The sequence below is a fragment of the Cyprinodon tularosa genome, unplaced genomic scaffold (assembly GCF_016077235.1).
Source record: "Cyprinodon tularosa strain WSP-4 unplaced genomic scaffold, ASM1607723v1 ctg204, whole genome shotgun sequence".
Lineage (NCBI taxonomy): Eukaryota > Metazoa > Chordata > Actinopteri > Cyprinodontiformes > Cyprinodontidae > Cyprinodon > Cyprinodon tularosa.
The window spans coordinates 116060-133562 of NW_024038751.1; the positions used below are offsets into that span (position 1 = coordinate 116060).

Here is a 17503-nt window from a genome sequence, read left to right on the forward strand (position 1 = left end):
TGAATGTAGTGTAAAGCGCTTTGGTCAAGTCTCCTGACTTGAAAAAGTGCTATATAATTACAGGCCATTTACCATTGATATGAGGCATAACCCTCTTGACAGTCTACTTAAATCTGTCTTGAGTCGGATAGAAGATGCTGCAGGACATTCATCTGTTACCTTCTTTAACTTTTAAGGACATGTCATACGATGACCCCATTTTGGATTTTAATGCTGATGCTGCCAATGGGATAGCGATGGAGGGTTACCTTTATAAACGGGCTAGCAACGCCTTCAAGACCTGGAGCAGGTAGAACTTTCCCCATCAAATCATTCACACAGAACAGCTGCTTTTATATCGATCTGCATTTTTGCAGTTTATTTTAATGATTTCCTAATTTTTATTTTTTTTTTATCCATCTCAGACGTTGGTTTTCAATTCAGAAGAATCAGTTGGTTTATCAGAAGAAATTTAAGGTACATTTTTATGTGATTTAAAGGCAGACATGTTGGTGCTCTCCTGTTGCATGCACAGTTGTCATGGTGTGTTCTTCTAATCTGCAACTCGCTCAGGACCAGCCCACGGTTGTGGTGGAGGACCTGCGTCTCTGCACAGTCAAGCCCAGCACTGAAAATGAGAGGCGATTCTGCTTTGAAGTAGTGTCTCCGTCAAAGTGAGTTTGCGTGGGAGCCGTGTGTTAGAGCCACTGTGATTCTCACCAAGTGTGTGGGTTAACATAGCCCTCATTTAGAAGACTGGAAGAAATATTTTTTGAGAATATTTCAGGGGCAGATGAAAATGGTGCGTTTGCATATTTGTGTTTTCTGCGCACAGATGCTGTTTGTTACAAGCAGACTCGGAGAAGGAGCAGCAAGCGTGGATCAGTGCTGTCCAAAACAGCATCGCCTCTGCCTTTCAGGAGCATAGAGAGGATGCACACAGCCCAGTGAGCCCTATTAGATCTGTATTTTTAGTTGGACCTTTTCTGTTGCAAGGCAACCACTTTCTTAAATGCTTTATATATGTGTTTTTATCAGAGACAGCGCTGCAGCTCAGTCTCCATGAGCAATTTAGGTGGAGGAGGAGGAGGAAGTGGGGATCAGGAGAGCGAAGGCCTTAAGGCTCTAGAGGAGATTCAGGCCATCCCAGGAAACAAGCAGTGCTGCGACTGCGGAGAGGCTAGTCCTACTTGGGCCTCCATCAACCTGGGAATCACTCTGTGTATTACCTGCTCAGGAATACATAGGTAGGAAAAAAATATTTAAAGATCCAATATCATGCTTGTTTTTAGCCTTGTAAAGTCAATTATATGGATATACAGCTGAAAAACACATTTTCATGTCATAGAAGTTAGCTAAAAAAAGACCAGTCACTGTCACAGTACAGATGAAATGCTAAAAAAGACACGCCGCCTCCATTATGCCTCACATCAGCATTCGATGATCATGGAAAGTGGGTGTTTGTTTAAAGTGCAGGTGCAGCACAGTCAAAGTAGGTGCTTTCTGGACGGGCGGGAAATGACAGCTCTATGTAGACTTGCCTTGGCTGCTAGTTTTTCCAAGACAAGAAGGGGCTTTGAGAGATGAATTCATGAAGCTCACTCATACATGCATGAATCCAGTAAAATACGGCTTTCAGCAAAGCATAACTTTAATAAAAGATTAGCATTATAACATAGGTAAACTAAAACACCATTATTAGCATGATATAATCGCTTTATTATCAGCCCCTAACCATCACAATGAATTACAACTGTATGCTTATATCTTACTCTACACATTTCTTGAAGTTGCCTTTCTCTATAACTGTCAAACACTCCCATATTACTCTCTAATTAAAGCACAATAATCATAGAAGGTTAAGCTAAACACTGTATTGCACCAGATTTAGAGCGAAAGTCGTCTTTTATTTCAAGAAACATGTTTCTTCTGACATGATATTAATGTTTGGAATGGCTCAGCCAGACTCCAGAATTTGAAAAAAATAATGTAAATAGAACTTATGCCTGTGACTTGGGAAGTTGAGCAATTATAATATCCATCCATCTTCTTACACGCTTAATCCCAAGTGAGGTCACGAGGGGTGCCGGTGCCTTTATCCAGCTGTCAACGGGCGAGAGGCGGGGTACACCCTGGACAGGTTGCCAGTCCATCACAGAGACAAACAGGGCAAACAACCACCCATGCACACACTCACACCTAAGGAGAATTTAGAGAAGCCAATTAACCTGACACTCATGATTTTGGACTGTGGGAGGAAACCGGAGTACCCGGAGAGAACCCACGCATGCTCAGGGAGAACATGCAAACTCCATGCAGGCCGGAATCAAACCCAGAACCTTTTTGCTACAAGGCAGCAGTGCTACCCACTGCCTCACTGAGTAGCCCATGCAATTATAATATTTAATATAGATATATTATACTTATTGTATGTGTCCACATGGAGATAAAAATGGTTAAGAATAGATCTTCATTAACTCCCCACCCTGAAAAGTGGTGGCCTAGTGGTTAGCGCTTTGTGCTTGGAATCCAGAGGTTCTGAATCCCACAGATTGCTATTCTGGCTCCCTGAGCAAGACCCTTAACCCCACACTGCTCCTCGAGTGCCGCACAATGGCAGCCCACTGCTCCCAAGGGGATGGGTTAGAATGCAGAGAGTTCATTTTGTTGCTTTGTACTTGCGGCAGTGTAATGACAGTACAGTTGAAATCTATTCTTCTATTTTATTCTACCTAAACAAAAACAGAAGATGCTGTAGTATGCATGCCAAAGCAACACACCAAAACAGTCAATAAAGACATGAAAGAGACAAATCATTCAGACACATATGTGGCTTCCAGAAAGGGAGGGAGCTTCCATCTCATCATGCTAGAATAGTTTGCATGGAAAAACAAAACAAACTTTTTAAAAAGGTTTCTCTTTGGAACTCAGTTTCAGAAATTGGATCCCAAAACACAGGGTCTGTGTGGACGCAACCCCTAAGCAGTAAAAACTACCTTTGTGGAAAATTACTTAAGCTCATCTCTGTGTTGGCGGGTCCAAATTGTACCCTGGTGGCCAGTAAGATCCCTAGGAAAGCACAGACCCAGCTAACATGGCAAAAGCCAGATTGATACCATGTAGAGTTGAAATTGAACTACATGGGTTCATCTGGGAACGCAAACTGTAAAAGGGAAGGACATTCAGTACAATTCTTTTTTGGCCAATCACAGCAGCAGCATCAACTTTGTTTTTATAATTAGTGGAGTTAACTGAGAAATCAAACTCTTAACAAATCCAGTGAAAGAGAACACACAGCCATCTTCCCATCCAAAAAGACAAAAATTGCCTCATTTTGCGTGTTTTAAACAGCCGTGTCTGTTTTGCTTCAGCCCTCTGCCTCTGGTTAATGAGTAAATGTCATACACTGCAATTTATTGGTTGATACATTTCTGTATCGGGGCAAATCATATCTGCTGAGCCCAGATTCATTTTCAGGAAGTTTGTGAATTCAACAATCTCTCTCTGTTCTGAAACTTTTCCTTTCCTAACAGGAGCCTGGGTGTACATTTCTCCAAGGTTCGCTCCCTCACTCTTGACTCCTGGGAACCGGAACTCATTAAGGTAATTTAACCTGATAGCAGGAGCACCTTCCTGGGTTTTCTACATTCCTGTTAGAAAAATAATATTATATCAGTTTAAAGCAATTTCACTTTGTTGTTTCTCTTTCTTCTTTCAGTTGATGTGCGAATTGGGAAACTCGGTGATCAACCGGATCTATGAGGCTCGGATTGATGAGATCACCATCAAGAAGCCCCACCCTGCCAGCGCCAGGTAAGCCTGAGGGGTCCAGTGTCAACACGTGAACTTTAACTGGGAATTTAACAGATTCCAACAAAAACATTGATTCTTTAGGTGTTATCTTATCATTGTATTCCCCCCTTTCATTGTTTTCCTTTGGATACTGGAAGATCTTTCAAAACATTTCAGTTCAGCACAAAAGTATGTGATGTTTTTTTTAGAGGAATGGGAGTTTGTATGTTTGGCCCCTAACACTGAAAAATTTCAATTGGTTTGAGTCATCTTTACTTGCTACGACCTTGATGCAAAGAAAATGTTCTAAAAACAACAAATATAATTTAATGGATAATGCTTATATCTGTAATAAATATAATGCTAGCCACTGATTCTTTGAGTTGGCGTTGAGTTCTCTACTGCGGTTCCAGTAACAGCTTACAACGGTATATTTAGTAGCCAGAAAAGATTATAAAATTGAGCTATTGCCCTGTTGGCAACCATTTATAGAGCCCTGCTTTAATTCCCTTAGCTCCAATGTGCAATCTATCCATCCGTTTTCTGTCAGACTTTATCCCTGCTGTGATCATGAGGGGTGCAGGTGCCTATCTCCAGCTGTGTACTGGTGAGAGTCGGGGTACACCCTGGACAGGTCGCCAGTCTATCACAGAGACAAATGGGACAAACAACCATGCACACTCACATTTAGCCAGTGAACCTAACAGTCATGTTTTTGGACTGTGGGAGGAAGCCGGATTACCTGGAGAGAACCCATGCATGCATGCACAGGGAGAACATGCAAACTCCATGCAGAAAGACCCCCGCCCGGGACTCAAACCCGGAACCTTCTTGCCACATTCTAACAGAAATGTTTGCAGAACCAGTTTGCATACCAAGTTACTGGGTTTTATATCTAAGACCATATAAGTTGTTTAAGTACCATATCTCAGCTAAGTTATTTGGAGGGTGGCTCAGTGCTTTAGCAATGTCATAGCCCTTACCATTTTATTGATTTTGAGCCATTACCAGGGATTTTGAAAGTGCTCAACAATTTCAACAAACTCATTTCAGTTTCCATGGTTTCCAAACATTCCTTGATAAAAAGTTGTGGTCTGGATGGAAGACTTCCAGATTAACCTGGGAGTGTTGAACTGATAGACCCTTCCCTGCTGCATTGCAATTCCTGTAACTCGCCAAATTTAAAATCTGACTGTTGTTGTTTTCTTTTTTATACAAGATTCAGATTTTGTTATACTTTTAAGCATTTTTCTGATCCAAAATGGGCAAAATAAAGACGACTTATGATCGGTGGATGGATAAGGTCTAAGCTCTTTCAGAAAGGATGTCTTGCCTTTAGTTTGTTTAAAACTGCACCAAATGTTAGTTGACTGATTCAAATGAAAGTTCTGCAGCCTAATAGAGCAGTGAAAAAGGAAAGCAAACAAAGTAACTGTCACTCTTTTTACCTGATGAAAAAATACACAGGTATTTACGTAAGTCCTAGGACTTTCAGTAGAAAAAGAGCTATTGTCTGCAAAAAAAGGAATCCAACTTTTACTCAGTGCTGTATGCGCGTATGTGACTGGGTCTTATTTAAAAGAAGCAATACAACTCCTTTAGGTATTTAGATCACTCTTTAAAATATCCAGTATTTTGATGTACTGAGTGAGGTTATCCGGAAATAAACCTTATTGTATTGCACTGTAAATTATTAATTGATAAGGCATATTTTTTCTGCACCTTGTTGAGCTTCTAGTTTCATTATTTAAATTTTTGTAGAAGCAAGTTAAATATTAATTAGGCCTCCAAAGATGCCAGTAGTAGGGAGGATCTACAGGTGTGGCAAGGCACTGCTGAATATTTTTATTATTTGACTACTGCATTAAAAAATTGGATGTATAGTATTGCTAAAACAATCATGCAACTATTATTTCCTGTTCTTTCTTTTTTTTGGCATTATTTTTTTTCCCTCCTAATCTAACTAATTTCTATCTGCTGCGATATTTCAGGCCTTTTTTTGGTGAAGTTTTACTTTATCCTGCTGTTTAAGAAGGTCATTCATTGAAACAATCAGCTGCACAGATGATGTGTTTTAAATAGGAATGCTCTTTTAAACATCTTAGTGGTTTAGTAATGTGTTATCAGCTGAGAGCAACTAATTCTAAACTTTCTTCAACTTCCTCGTCCCTTTGCCGCTTCGCATTGCAGAACACAGGAAGTCACAGGTATTTCATACAGATAGTTGAGGTTGTTTTGTCCGGAAACGTGTTTTAACACTGCAGGGTTTTTTTTAAACACACAGACTGAGAGGTTAAGGCTATATTGGTAAGATAAAGGTGATCCTTAATTAACAAAGAGACATTTCAGTCCGCAGTCCTCAATCAGACCTGAACAAATCTCATTCTTCTCTCCCCCCCAGAGGTGACAAGGAGTCATGGATTAGGTCCAAGTACGTTGAGAAGAAGTTTATCCAGAAGTTGCCTGAGACTGGCAGAACCAACCTGCTGAGACGGTCCAGCGCCAGGAGAACCCGAGCCACAACTCAGGAACGCAACGTTCAGAGGCCAGCTCTCAAACCCAAGCCGAACAGAGCCACGCTGCCTCGACTCACAAGTAAATTAACGCTCCTGATGGTTATTATGCATGCATGTGTAGGTCACCAATCACCTGTAACTTTTCCATGTTTTTATTAATTTACATGCAAAATATACAAATAAAGATTCCTAAAGTAGGCTAATGCATGGTAGGTAAGAAGGTATGTAAAACTTTATTTATATAGGACGCTCAATTGGGTCTGGCAGTATAAACCAAAAGGATATCTTTATATTTTTAAGCTAAATAGTGATAAACAATTTTTATGAAGTCAGAATTTTGGTAAAGACTAATATGAGCGGTTTAGTTTAAAAAATTTCATTTATTTATCGCACCGCAGGAGCAGCAGCTTCCAGTGAAGCGCTCACAGACTTAAGTTAAAACTTCTCCTTTCTGTTGCTGTTGTTCTATAAAAGATCCTTTTAAGATCATTTGAGGTGAGAAGGCATACTTTTAAGCGTCACTATATGGCCCATTTACTGATTAACTACGTAATAAAAAATATTCCACTGTTAAGAGGACTGTTGCAACTAGCAGACCTCCCAGTCTAACCGCAGCCTGGGCTAATTTTAGCCCGTCTGCAGCCACCCTTTCTCTACATAGCCGTGTGTGAAGGCGATTATTTTATCTACCGGTATATGGCAAAATATTTATTTAATCTTTGTTTATCTGACTTTGTTTATTATTATTCCCCCACTAAATGAAAAAAGTAAGAAGTTTTTATTATCTAGAGCGGAGGTCTTCAACAGTTGGTCCAAGACCCCTAGGGGGTCCACAGAGGTAATGCATAAGGGTCGCGAAAGTTTTGGTTGATTAGACTTTTTTTTTTTTCTTTTTTTTTTTTATATTCCCCCTGCAATTTTTTCCACAAATTAAAATGTCTTTAAATCCACATTAACATTAATTCAACCCACTGTAGTAAACAGATAAATGGAGGCAGAAGATGTCTTTCAGTCATCAATGCACACATTCAGCGACACACAGGAGCTCTATCAAGCTGGGCACCGTTTCATTCACAACACCTGTCCCATCAACCAGGAATCACAATCAAAAATACTTTAATAATCCCAGGGAGAAATTTGTTTTCTTACATGACTTCATCTGTAATATTGGACCAGATTGATATATCACAATTTCATTTAATATATATAAATAGGGGTCTCGCTCCATCTCGCCATCAGTTCTAGAGACTATTATTAACAGGAACAGGTGAAATGCAGCTCCAAACGAGCCAGGCGTATGGCAACGTCACGAGTACGCTTCCATATTTCTGCTGCGTGCTCCTGTTTTTCCCAAGTCCAGACTTTCTGGTGTTCTTGTCATGAGCATACCTGGCGAAGACACGAGTCCGTACTCACGTTCTTATGAATTCAGAAACTGCGTCTCTTTCCTCATACAGTGAAGCTAAGGTTAGCTTAGCTCATACAAAGTTGTAAATTTAAAATTGCTCAGTTTTAGAGCTTACTGCTGTCAGAACACATTTAGGACTGTCTTAAAATAATTTGTATAATTATGCCTTCAATTAAACAATTTTTAACTCTGTAAGAACACATCTATGAGTATAAAGATGCTTTGATAACATTACTAGATACAGCTAGAATGAAAAGGGTGTCACTATCTGATTGATACTGGTAGCACGATCCATACCATCAGAGTCTGGGTCACAATTTATTGTGCTTCATAAGAAAAAGACCAAAATCACGTTTTACTTTCCCTAATTGCGGTAATTGGCTTGTACTTAAATAGAACTTTTTCAAGTCGGGAGACTTGACCAAAGTGCTATAAACTACATTCAGTCATACAAGCACAATCTGATGGTTACAAGCCACATTGTAGCCACCGCTGCCCTGGGGCTCACTAACAAAATAATTATATAAAACCTTAATAAACTATAATCTGTAAAATACTTCTTTTTTTTCTGAGAGAATAAATGCATTTTATATCCTTTCTGTTATATCACTGATCTGTGTCTGATCTGTCCCAGAAATAGGATCCTTTGCTACTTTCAGCAGCTAATCATTTTGGCTTTGGATTTGTAAATACATGTCGTAATGGGCTCTATATGCAACACTACCTCCTGAAGTTAAGCTCTTTTGTTCCATGTCTTTTTCTACTGAATGAACTGATTAATCCAGGTGTGCCTGACCTCAGTAACCACAGCCAGACACACCTGGATTAAACAGTTCATCAAGTAATGAAAGGCAGGAAACAGAGGAGCTGCCTTAAGTTCAGGAAGTAGTGGAGTTGTGCATAGAGCCCATTTGGAGTTTTTGTATCTGCCTTTCATTGTTTATAGTGTATGATCTGAAAAATACACAGCTAAAATGTGTATACAAAGTAATATTATTTTGCCAGACTGCTCTGAGCATATGAGATGATGACGTCAGACAAGCAACACATTTTTATAAGATGTATTTTAGTATTCATTGATGATTGAAGGATGAAAATGATGGCTTTCAGTAACATAATTACAATATTCATGGCAACATGGATTGGAATATCTGCTTGCTCATGCGCAAATGGTACGGATGGTGCCTCCGGTGTAGGTACCGAATCTGCTCAGGTGGTCAGATCTGCTCGGGTCGGGGTGTGCTTTGGTGGCGTAGTGGTTTGATTTTCTTGAATTTCTGTAAAGACCCGCCCACTCCAACTTAAAAAAAAAAATGTACATGCACAACCCTGTACCTGCTCCTACTCCTACAAACATGTACAAATAGCGCGCACGAACCCATTTCTCCTCGTGCACGCTCTGTTTAAAAGTTGCTGTTTGCATCACTCATACAAGCTTAGTTTCCAAAAAAAATATTAGTAATATTTCCACTATGTCAGACTCACCACTGATTAGTGAAAATGGGGACGAGCACGTAGGACGGACTCAGGTAAACATATCACCAGAATGATTGGCAATTAGGAGGACCACTTATTTTGATGATCCTCCCTGAAAAAAGAACATCCTACACTATACCTTTAATGTAAATTTAGACCTGGCAAAAAAAATGTATTAAAAATCTATAAATAAAAACATGTATGGAAAATATGGAAAACCTTATCATTCATTAAAAAAATGGAATCGGTATTGCACGTCATTTTTTTGTGTTGTTCCAATGTATCTTCCAATTACTTTGAAGTATGTGGTACCAGAGGGCGTGAATACTTTTCCTAGATGCTGCACCTTTTGTAATTAGCTTAGGCGGTTAATGACATAGTTACAACATTGATCTGTGCACCTGCTGATTCAGTACTTTTCCCAATGGGGCAGAGTAATTTTCCAAAAATCAATATTTGTTTAGTGTTTTTTTCTTCATCCAACATTATGATTTTACTTTGATTTTTCCATAACCGCGAGCATGTAGATGTTTCACTTCAGGGTTTCATTGTTTTCATAAACTTCAAAGCTTGCTTGTCCAGACTCCATGTTGCAGGACTGTACTGTGGCTTTTGGTTAAGTGCTTATCTCTAGTCATATGCATGCAGCTCCGTGGTGTTAAACCCACTTTCAGGATATTCCGGCCACCTAAAGAGCAGGAGTGAGAAAGTGGGCGTATCACTCCTGTGTTTTGTCAAATTGTGATTATTTTGCAAATTCAATTAACTGCTCAGCCCTATCTCAGTTTTATGTGTGTTGCGGCAGCAGATAGAAAAGCCCAGTTTCACTTTATCTGTTCGCCTCTCCTCAGATCTCAGCCCCAGTGACATTCAGAAGAACAACTCTCATAGAGGTAGGATCAAACACAATTCACCCAAATGTGACAACACAATTTTCTAAATGTAATAAAATGTAGATATATAAAAGTACCTCCTGCTGTCCTTAGATTGGGAAGAAGATGAAGAAGAGGATCTCAGCGGCCTTCACCCCGGGGCATTGTTGTACCGCTCTGCAGCGCTGCAGAACTTCCCCGTCATGGCTGACGCGCTCGCCCATGGGGCTGACGTCAACTGGGTAAACGCGGCCGAGGAGTCGAGCACACCTCTGATACAGGCCGTGTCGGTGGTAAGGACAACCCTCTGTTCAGTGTCAGACTTAAAAAAAATCTTTAAACTGGAAAAATTCCATAAAAAAACTGAAAAGAAATCCCATTTTAGAGCAAATATTTTATTAGAGCCTTTAAATGCACACTGTATAACCTTTGGTCACTATGGCGGCTAGACCTGTAACTGCATTAATTTGCTTCTACTAAACATAGAAAAAAATAAAAAGGATATATGACTGCATACCTGGAGCAAAGGGTTAACTTACCAATCTAATAATAAAGTTGAGAAAAGAGAAACGGTTTTACATCCGGCTTCTTCTTTCAGCCTGCGCTGAACAAACTCCTTTCCATGATCGACTCTTGTTTTACCTTGTGCACGTCACTTCTGTCAGGCTCTGTTCAAATGGGGAAAGACAAGAAAAAAAGCCATAGAAAGAAAAGTAGTTCTTTAGTGTATAGTTGCCAGCAGATAAAAAAAATATATATATATTTCCTATTTATTTTTAAATAATGAAAAATAAATATTAGATATTAGAAAAGTTTGGCTGCCTCCTCGTCTGCACCACAGGCACCTTTAGAGATAATCTCAGGGTTAGATCAACAGTCCAACAACTGATTTGGGATGTAATTCATCTAAGTCAACTAACTTAATAACTTTCTGTGAAACAGATAAAATAAAAGTAGAAGTTTCAGGTGGAGGCTGAGCATCATTCCTTCCCAGCAGCAGCATGCAATCACATGCAGGGGATCATGCAGTCTCCATCCTTTTTCAAAATGGATATCGATACCCAGGAAAATACTTGATACTCGATACCATTTTCAATACCATGGGAATTAAAAAATCCAAATAATCAAAGGCATAAATACGTTTTAACATGAAAAACAAACTTTTTTCATATTAACAGAAAGTCTTTCTCATCTTTATTACGTTCTACTAGTGAAATGTCTGTCAGAAATAAAGTATCATCATCATCTTTCCTTGTTGTTTTGAGCAGAACGCCCTGGCAGCCTGTGAGTTCCTACTGCAGAACGGCGCCAATGTCAACCTGGCAGACAGCAACAAAAGAGGACCACTGCACCACGCCACCATCCTGGGCCACACAGGGTACGACCAACACGCTCTCACACATCATTAAAAAAAGTCTAGATTATTGATGGAACCCAGTTTTCCTAAACTCTGCAGGTGCATTGTTAAAATGTAATCAGGGATGCACTGATCTGATAACTTGGCCAATAGTGATATTTGATGTTCATATCACTATTATGGCTTTAGTTGAACATCCCTGCATCACTATCATCTCATGTGTCACAAATATACATCACATTTTTACTCATAGAACTGGTACCGATGTTAAAACACGATAATGCTGTTAAACTGTCTAAATGTAGTCGTTTTAAACTGTATTCATTGTTTTCAGTTTCAAACTAGGAGGAATAAACTTTGTAAACCTTAAAGCAGGGAAACAGCTTCTATAGGGAGAGGAAGTTTGTTGAACCTGAGGTTAGTTTGAAAGCTAGAGACTGAAACCTGACTAGGAAGGCCTAATGAACTCCATAGCTGAGTTTTAAATCATTTAATGACTCTTTAAAAAGTATCTCTTTAGTGATCAGCAGCAGAGAGTATAAAACATTTGGACACCCTCTGAAAGCTTGCATCCTTTTATATCTGCACATATTTGAAACGATTTAACAAGATGTAGAATTTCAACTAGTATTAATAAAACATTTGAGGAAACAAAGAAAATACCATTTAATACTTAATATAAAGTATGATATTTAAAGTGTTTACTGTGAGGAAGAGTTCTAAAGTTACTCACGTGGCGACACCATTCACTTCAACCTAGAAAGACTCCCACAGAGAAAAGCTGCATTTAGAAAAGTTTGATTAGAATAGAATAGAAAATCCCTGTATTATTCCACAATGGGGAAATTGTGGTGTTACACCAGCAGAAAAAGGTTATAGCAGAAGTTATCACACAATTTTGACCTCAGAAACGTGTATAAAAATAACACAATAAGTGACGGCGTTAAGAAAATAAACAAATAAAATTATATTGTACTGTACAGTGGTTTACAATATAAATACTGTTTATCTGGAGGATAAATAATCAATAAAATAGCAGCAACATTATAGATGTGCTAAACTGACAGCAGCATGTTGTTTAAGTGACTAAGAGAGAAACTGCAAAAATCAGCATGAATGTAACAACTTATTGAGGTTATTGGGAACAGTGATGGTTATAAAGTATTACAGCTGCTGGGAGGAAGGATCTGTGATAACGCTCCCTGGTGCATTTAAGGTGACTTGAAATAAATGAGTTTTTTGCTGCTCGGGCCACAGCAGAAGACCTTGATGCTGTGAATCAACATTCATTTGGATAAGTAATGTAGGAAAAGGATTAGAGTAGTCCTTTCCCCCGGGGACCGGACACTGGCGGTGGAATAATGTAGGATGAATCAGCCTGAGAATAATAGGGAATGAGGGAGGAGAGGGGGTGGAGGTCCGTGAAAGTTTGCTGCCATGTTTGACGAAGGCTTGTGCAGAATGAATAATGAAGGAGATCTAGAAAGATGATTGACTTTGGAGAAGTCCTGGTGTTGATTTGCTGAAGCTTGGATGTGGGACATCAGCAAGTATTCCAGGTGAGGCAGATTGAATTTTCGCTTGTGCTTCATTAGAAGGTACACTGAAAAAAATCCAAATCTAGATGCTACATTTTTTTCTTAAAATAAGTGCATTTGTTGTTGGATTGAGGAGGTAAAAGAGACACTTTGCCAATGGAACAAGACAATTTACATTTAAAATAAGAAACACAATTGCATTGTCTTATTTCAAGTGTGTTTTATCTAATTATCTTATTTTTAGAGTAAAAATACTAATTCTATTGGTAAACTATTTCCTTTACCTATTCAAATTAAGGGTAAACACATTTAATTTAGAAAGTTTTGATGTTGTTTTTGCAGTGTACTTTAAAGGAAGTTCCCTTGTTTACACCTCAGACTTTCAGTGGGATGAGTTTTTGGCTGTGCAAATGACTGAATACCATAATCAGATAAAATCATTTCCATTTAGAAAGAACATTGCAGCATCAAAGTCTAGCAATAAATAAATTTCATCCATAATTCCACTGGTCAGAATGGACAACTAGTGGGGGATAAATGCCAGCCTGCACAGGTGGGATCATCTAAGTGAGGTCAACCTGAAAGCAGGCTGCCAGAAGCATCCAAAAAAATTCAAAGTTCAGCTTTAACCTGCAGCAGGATCTTGCTGTTGCTGATATGAAGTGTGGTCGGTTATAACTGGAAAGAAACCAAACAAGTTTATGTAGGTGGGCTGGAAGGAAACCAAGAAAAAACATGAAGGTCAGATTGAAGTTTGCCAGAAAGGACTTAGTCAAAGAACCACTGGTCTCATTTATTTCATGAGATTTATATTAAAAGAGTATGAACATTTACAGATACAGATACAGATAACAGATTTATAAAACCTCATAGTCACAAAAGCAAGCAAATTTCCTTGATAAATCACACCTGTGTGAACAAGGCTCCACCTTATGGCCGTCTACACGCCCTCGTCCAACCAGAAATGGTCCATGCAGAGCACCGCATGGATATTATTGGGTGTTTTAATCAGTAGAACAATAAAAACATAGTTTAACTGGAGTAAAAATAGATTTATTGATGAGTGAGGTAAAGAGAAGGATAAATACATTTGGTAACAACTGCAGTGAAGTGACAAAATGTTAAAAATGGCAACAAAGACTGATTGTATTTGTCAGTATTTTGCTTTGTACTGGCTGTAATATCTCATTGGTTTGGATAGACAGATTGTTTGTTTAATCATGTTTAACACAAAAATAAAAATAAAAAATCTGGATAAGCTGCCCACCAAGCTATCAATAAGATTTATTAAGAGTAAAGTAATGGTTATCTCAATTTATATTGTAGATGTTTCCTAATTGCTCTGTAGATTTGTGGATTATTTTGGATCTTTAATAAACTGCAGCCTAGATATATATAGCCTTTTCACCTATATACACTATATTGCCAAAAGTATTTGCTCACCTGCCTTGACTCACATATGAGCTTAAGTGACATCCCGTTCCTAATCCATAGGGTTCAATATGACGTCGGTCCACCCTTTGCAGCTAGAACAGCTTCAACTCTTCTGGGAAGGCTGTCCACAAGGTTTAGGAGTGTGTTTATGGGAATTTTTGACCATTCTTCCAGAAGCGCATTTGTGAGGTCGCACACTGATGTTGGACGAGAAGGCCTGGCTCTCAGTCTCCGCTCTAATTCATCCCAAAGGTGTTCTATCGGGTTGAGGTCAGGACTCTGTGCAGGCCAGTCAAGTTCATCCACACCAGACTCTGTCATCCATGTCTTGATGGACCTTGCTTTGTGCACTGGTGCACAGTCATGTTGGAAGAGGAAGGGGCCAGCTCCAAACTGTTCCCACAAAGTTGGGAGCATGGAATTGTCCAAAATGTCTTGGTATGCTGAAGCATTCAGAGTTCCTTTCACTGGAACTAAGGGGCCAAGCCCAGCTCCTGAAAAACAACCCCACACCATAATCCCCCCTTCACCAAACTTTACACTTGGCACAATGCAGTCAGACAAGTACCGTTCTCCTGGCAACCGCCAAACCCAGACCCGTCCATCAGATTGCCAGATGGAGAAGCGCGATTCGTCACTCCAGAGAACGCGTCTCCACTGCTCTAGAGTCCAGTGGCGGCGTGCTTTACACCACCGCATCCGACGCTTTGCATTGCACTTGGTGATGTATGGCTTGGATGCAGCTGCTCGACCATGGAAACCCATTCCATGAAGCTCTCTGCGCACTGTTCTTGAGCTAATCTGAAGGCCACATGAAGTTTGGAGGTCTGTAGTGATTGACTCTGCAGAAAGTTGGCGACCTCTTCGCACTATGCGCGTCAGCATCCGCTGACCCCGCTCCGTCAGTTTACGTGGCCTACCACTTCGTGGCTGAGTTGCTGTCGTTCCCAAACACTTCCATTTTCTTATAATACAGCTGACAGTTGACTGTGGAATATTTAGGAGCGAGGAAATTTCACGACTGGATTTGTTGCACAGGTGGCATCCTATCACAGTTCCACGCTGGAATTCACTGAGCTCCTGAGAGCGACCCATTCTTTCACAAATGTTTGTAAAAACAGTCTGCATGCCTAGGTGCTTGAATTTATACACCTGTGGCCATGGAAGTGATTGGAACACCTGATTCCAATAATTTGGATGGGTGAGCAAATACTTTTGGCAATATAGTGTATATCTACAATGGTTAAATGTATATCAAATATATAAATTGAATGCTGGTTATCAATATTAATTTGTGTTCTTTAGTACAATGCCCTTACCAACCTTTCTGATTTTGCACATTGAGGTAATAGAAGGGGCATTTATATATATGAGCTTAGGCCTCACTCTACTCCTTTTTGGACATGTAGAGATTACAAGGGGTAACTATTGCATAACTATTCCTCTTGTTTTAGTTTGTTTGCTGTTGTTATCTTCTTGTGTCACAGGCACACATGTTCCAAATAATGTGCATAAGAGCATAAAGTGTGCACTAACCTCCTGATGAAGAGTGTGGGTCCAGCGAGTCGCCCTCTTCAACACTGAATAGTGTTTAGATCATAGATCCAACAGCAATGCTCTATTGATTCTGATAAGACAGCTGGGTATTGTTATCATTCCGATATGATCTCAACTTGCATTGCTGGTATTAGAAACATTATTCTATTAGCTGTTACCTGATTGAAGTGTCTGTGTAGTTATGCAACATTTTATAATACCATTCAACAGCAAATTACTATAGTAATAGTTAATAGAATCAGAATTACTTTAAATAATCCCTCTTGTCTTGCACTGCAACAGTTTACAGAAGAGAGAAAAATAAGATTGTAAATACAAGAGAGAAAAAATAAAAAAATAATATAATATAATAACACAAAATAAAATAAGTAAGTAAAATAAGTAAAATTACAACCCAATAGCAGCTTCCACTGTCTTTACAGTGGAACAAGTATATTATTTAAAGATCAAACTTTGATTATATGAATTGATCTTTTGGAATTAAATAATAATAGTTAAGAAAAGGAAAATTGATTATTTTAAAACAGCCTTACTTATGATTAATGTTTTATATTAAATGATTTTGAACGTCTGAGAGGACTTAATCTAGCTTTGATTCATCATCTCACCATCAGTGTAGCCTGTTTTTTCCATTCCTCGTAAAACGTTTGCACATGTGGGTCAGAGTAAGTACTGCATGTTTCCATGCCAAGTTAGTTTGTCTACCTGATGTACAAACAGGCCATTATTTGGTCAACAGAAAAAAAGAATTGGTTCATATATAAACTGACTACAGCGTAGAAGGAGGAAAACTCACACTCACACTGACTGGGAAGCATGGAGGTGGATGTGTCATGGTTTGGGGATGCTTTGCTGCAGCAGGACTTTGCCATCTCACTCTAAAAAAATCAGCATGAAGTCTACTGCATACAGTATGGTAGGAAGAAAAAGGAAAATCGTGGCCTAGTCAAAGACCAGATCTAGATGTCGTTGGGATGATGTGGGGTGAAACAAGCTGAACAACATCTCAAACATCTCAGAGAGATGCCTTTATACATTTTCCCACTTTAATTTATTCTTTCAAAGCAGGTTATCACTGGCCAACAGCTGATTAAATGTCCTAAAAATTTAAAACCATCATTTGAAATTCTGGGTTTCATTGCAGCGCTCTTCTGCTATTTTAATGTTTGCAAGGTTCCTCTTGTGGGTTAGCTTAGACAGGCTAATCAGTCATAGACATGGAGGCTAAAATTTCCTATTTAAACACTGTTCTGTAGATATTATTAGATAGCAGTTCCTGTTGTAGAAAAACACATCACTTCCTCCATCTTTCCACAGTAACCCAGTTTCAGTGACACGATAAAGGTATTTCATACACATTGCATATTTTTACTGCTATCTCTTTCTAGGCATGGTATAAACCACCATATTTCAGACATATATGTACAAAATGTTTTGGGGAACAAAAATGTTTTTACTGTTTTCCAATGTTTTAGAATTGAATCTGGGTGAATGGTTGTTGAAAACCACTGTGCTTTGCTGTTGTCCTCTATTGGAAAATAGATTTTAAATTAGGCTTTCCTGGTAAGATGAAG

General features: G+C 39.1%; 1 protein-coding gene across 1 annotated transcript in view; it reads left to right on the top strand.

The window, feature by feature from the left end:
• Positions 1-17503, top strand: part of acap1 (ArfGAP with coiled-coil, ankyrin repeat and PH domains 1) — a 38092-nt gene that overhangs the window by 16279 nt on the left and 4310 nt on the right. Inside the window, exons 10-20 of the mRNA XM_038284922.1 lie at positions 177-289; positions 405-456; positions 553-653; positions 815-926; positions 1018-1226; positions 3513-3582; positions 3698-3792; positions 6173-6366; positions 10023-10064; positions 10158-10336; positions 11312-11421. Of these exons, the coding sequence (XP_038140850.1) occupies positions 177-289; positions 405-456; positions 553-653; positions 815-926; positions 1018-1226; positions 3513-3582; positions 3698-3792; positions 6173-6366; positions 10023-10064; positions 10158-10336; positions 11312-11421 (1277 nt within the window). The remainder of the gene's footprint in view (positions 1-176; positions 290-404; positions 457-552; positions 654-814; positions 927-1017; positions 1227-3512; positions 3583-3697; positions 3793-6172; positions 6367-10022; positions 10065-10157; positions 10337-11311; positions 11422-17503) is intronic.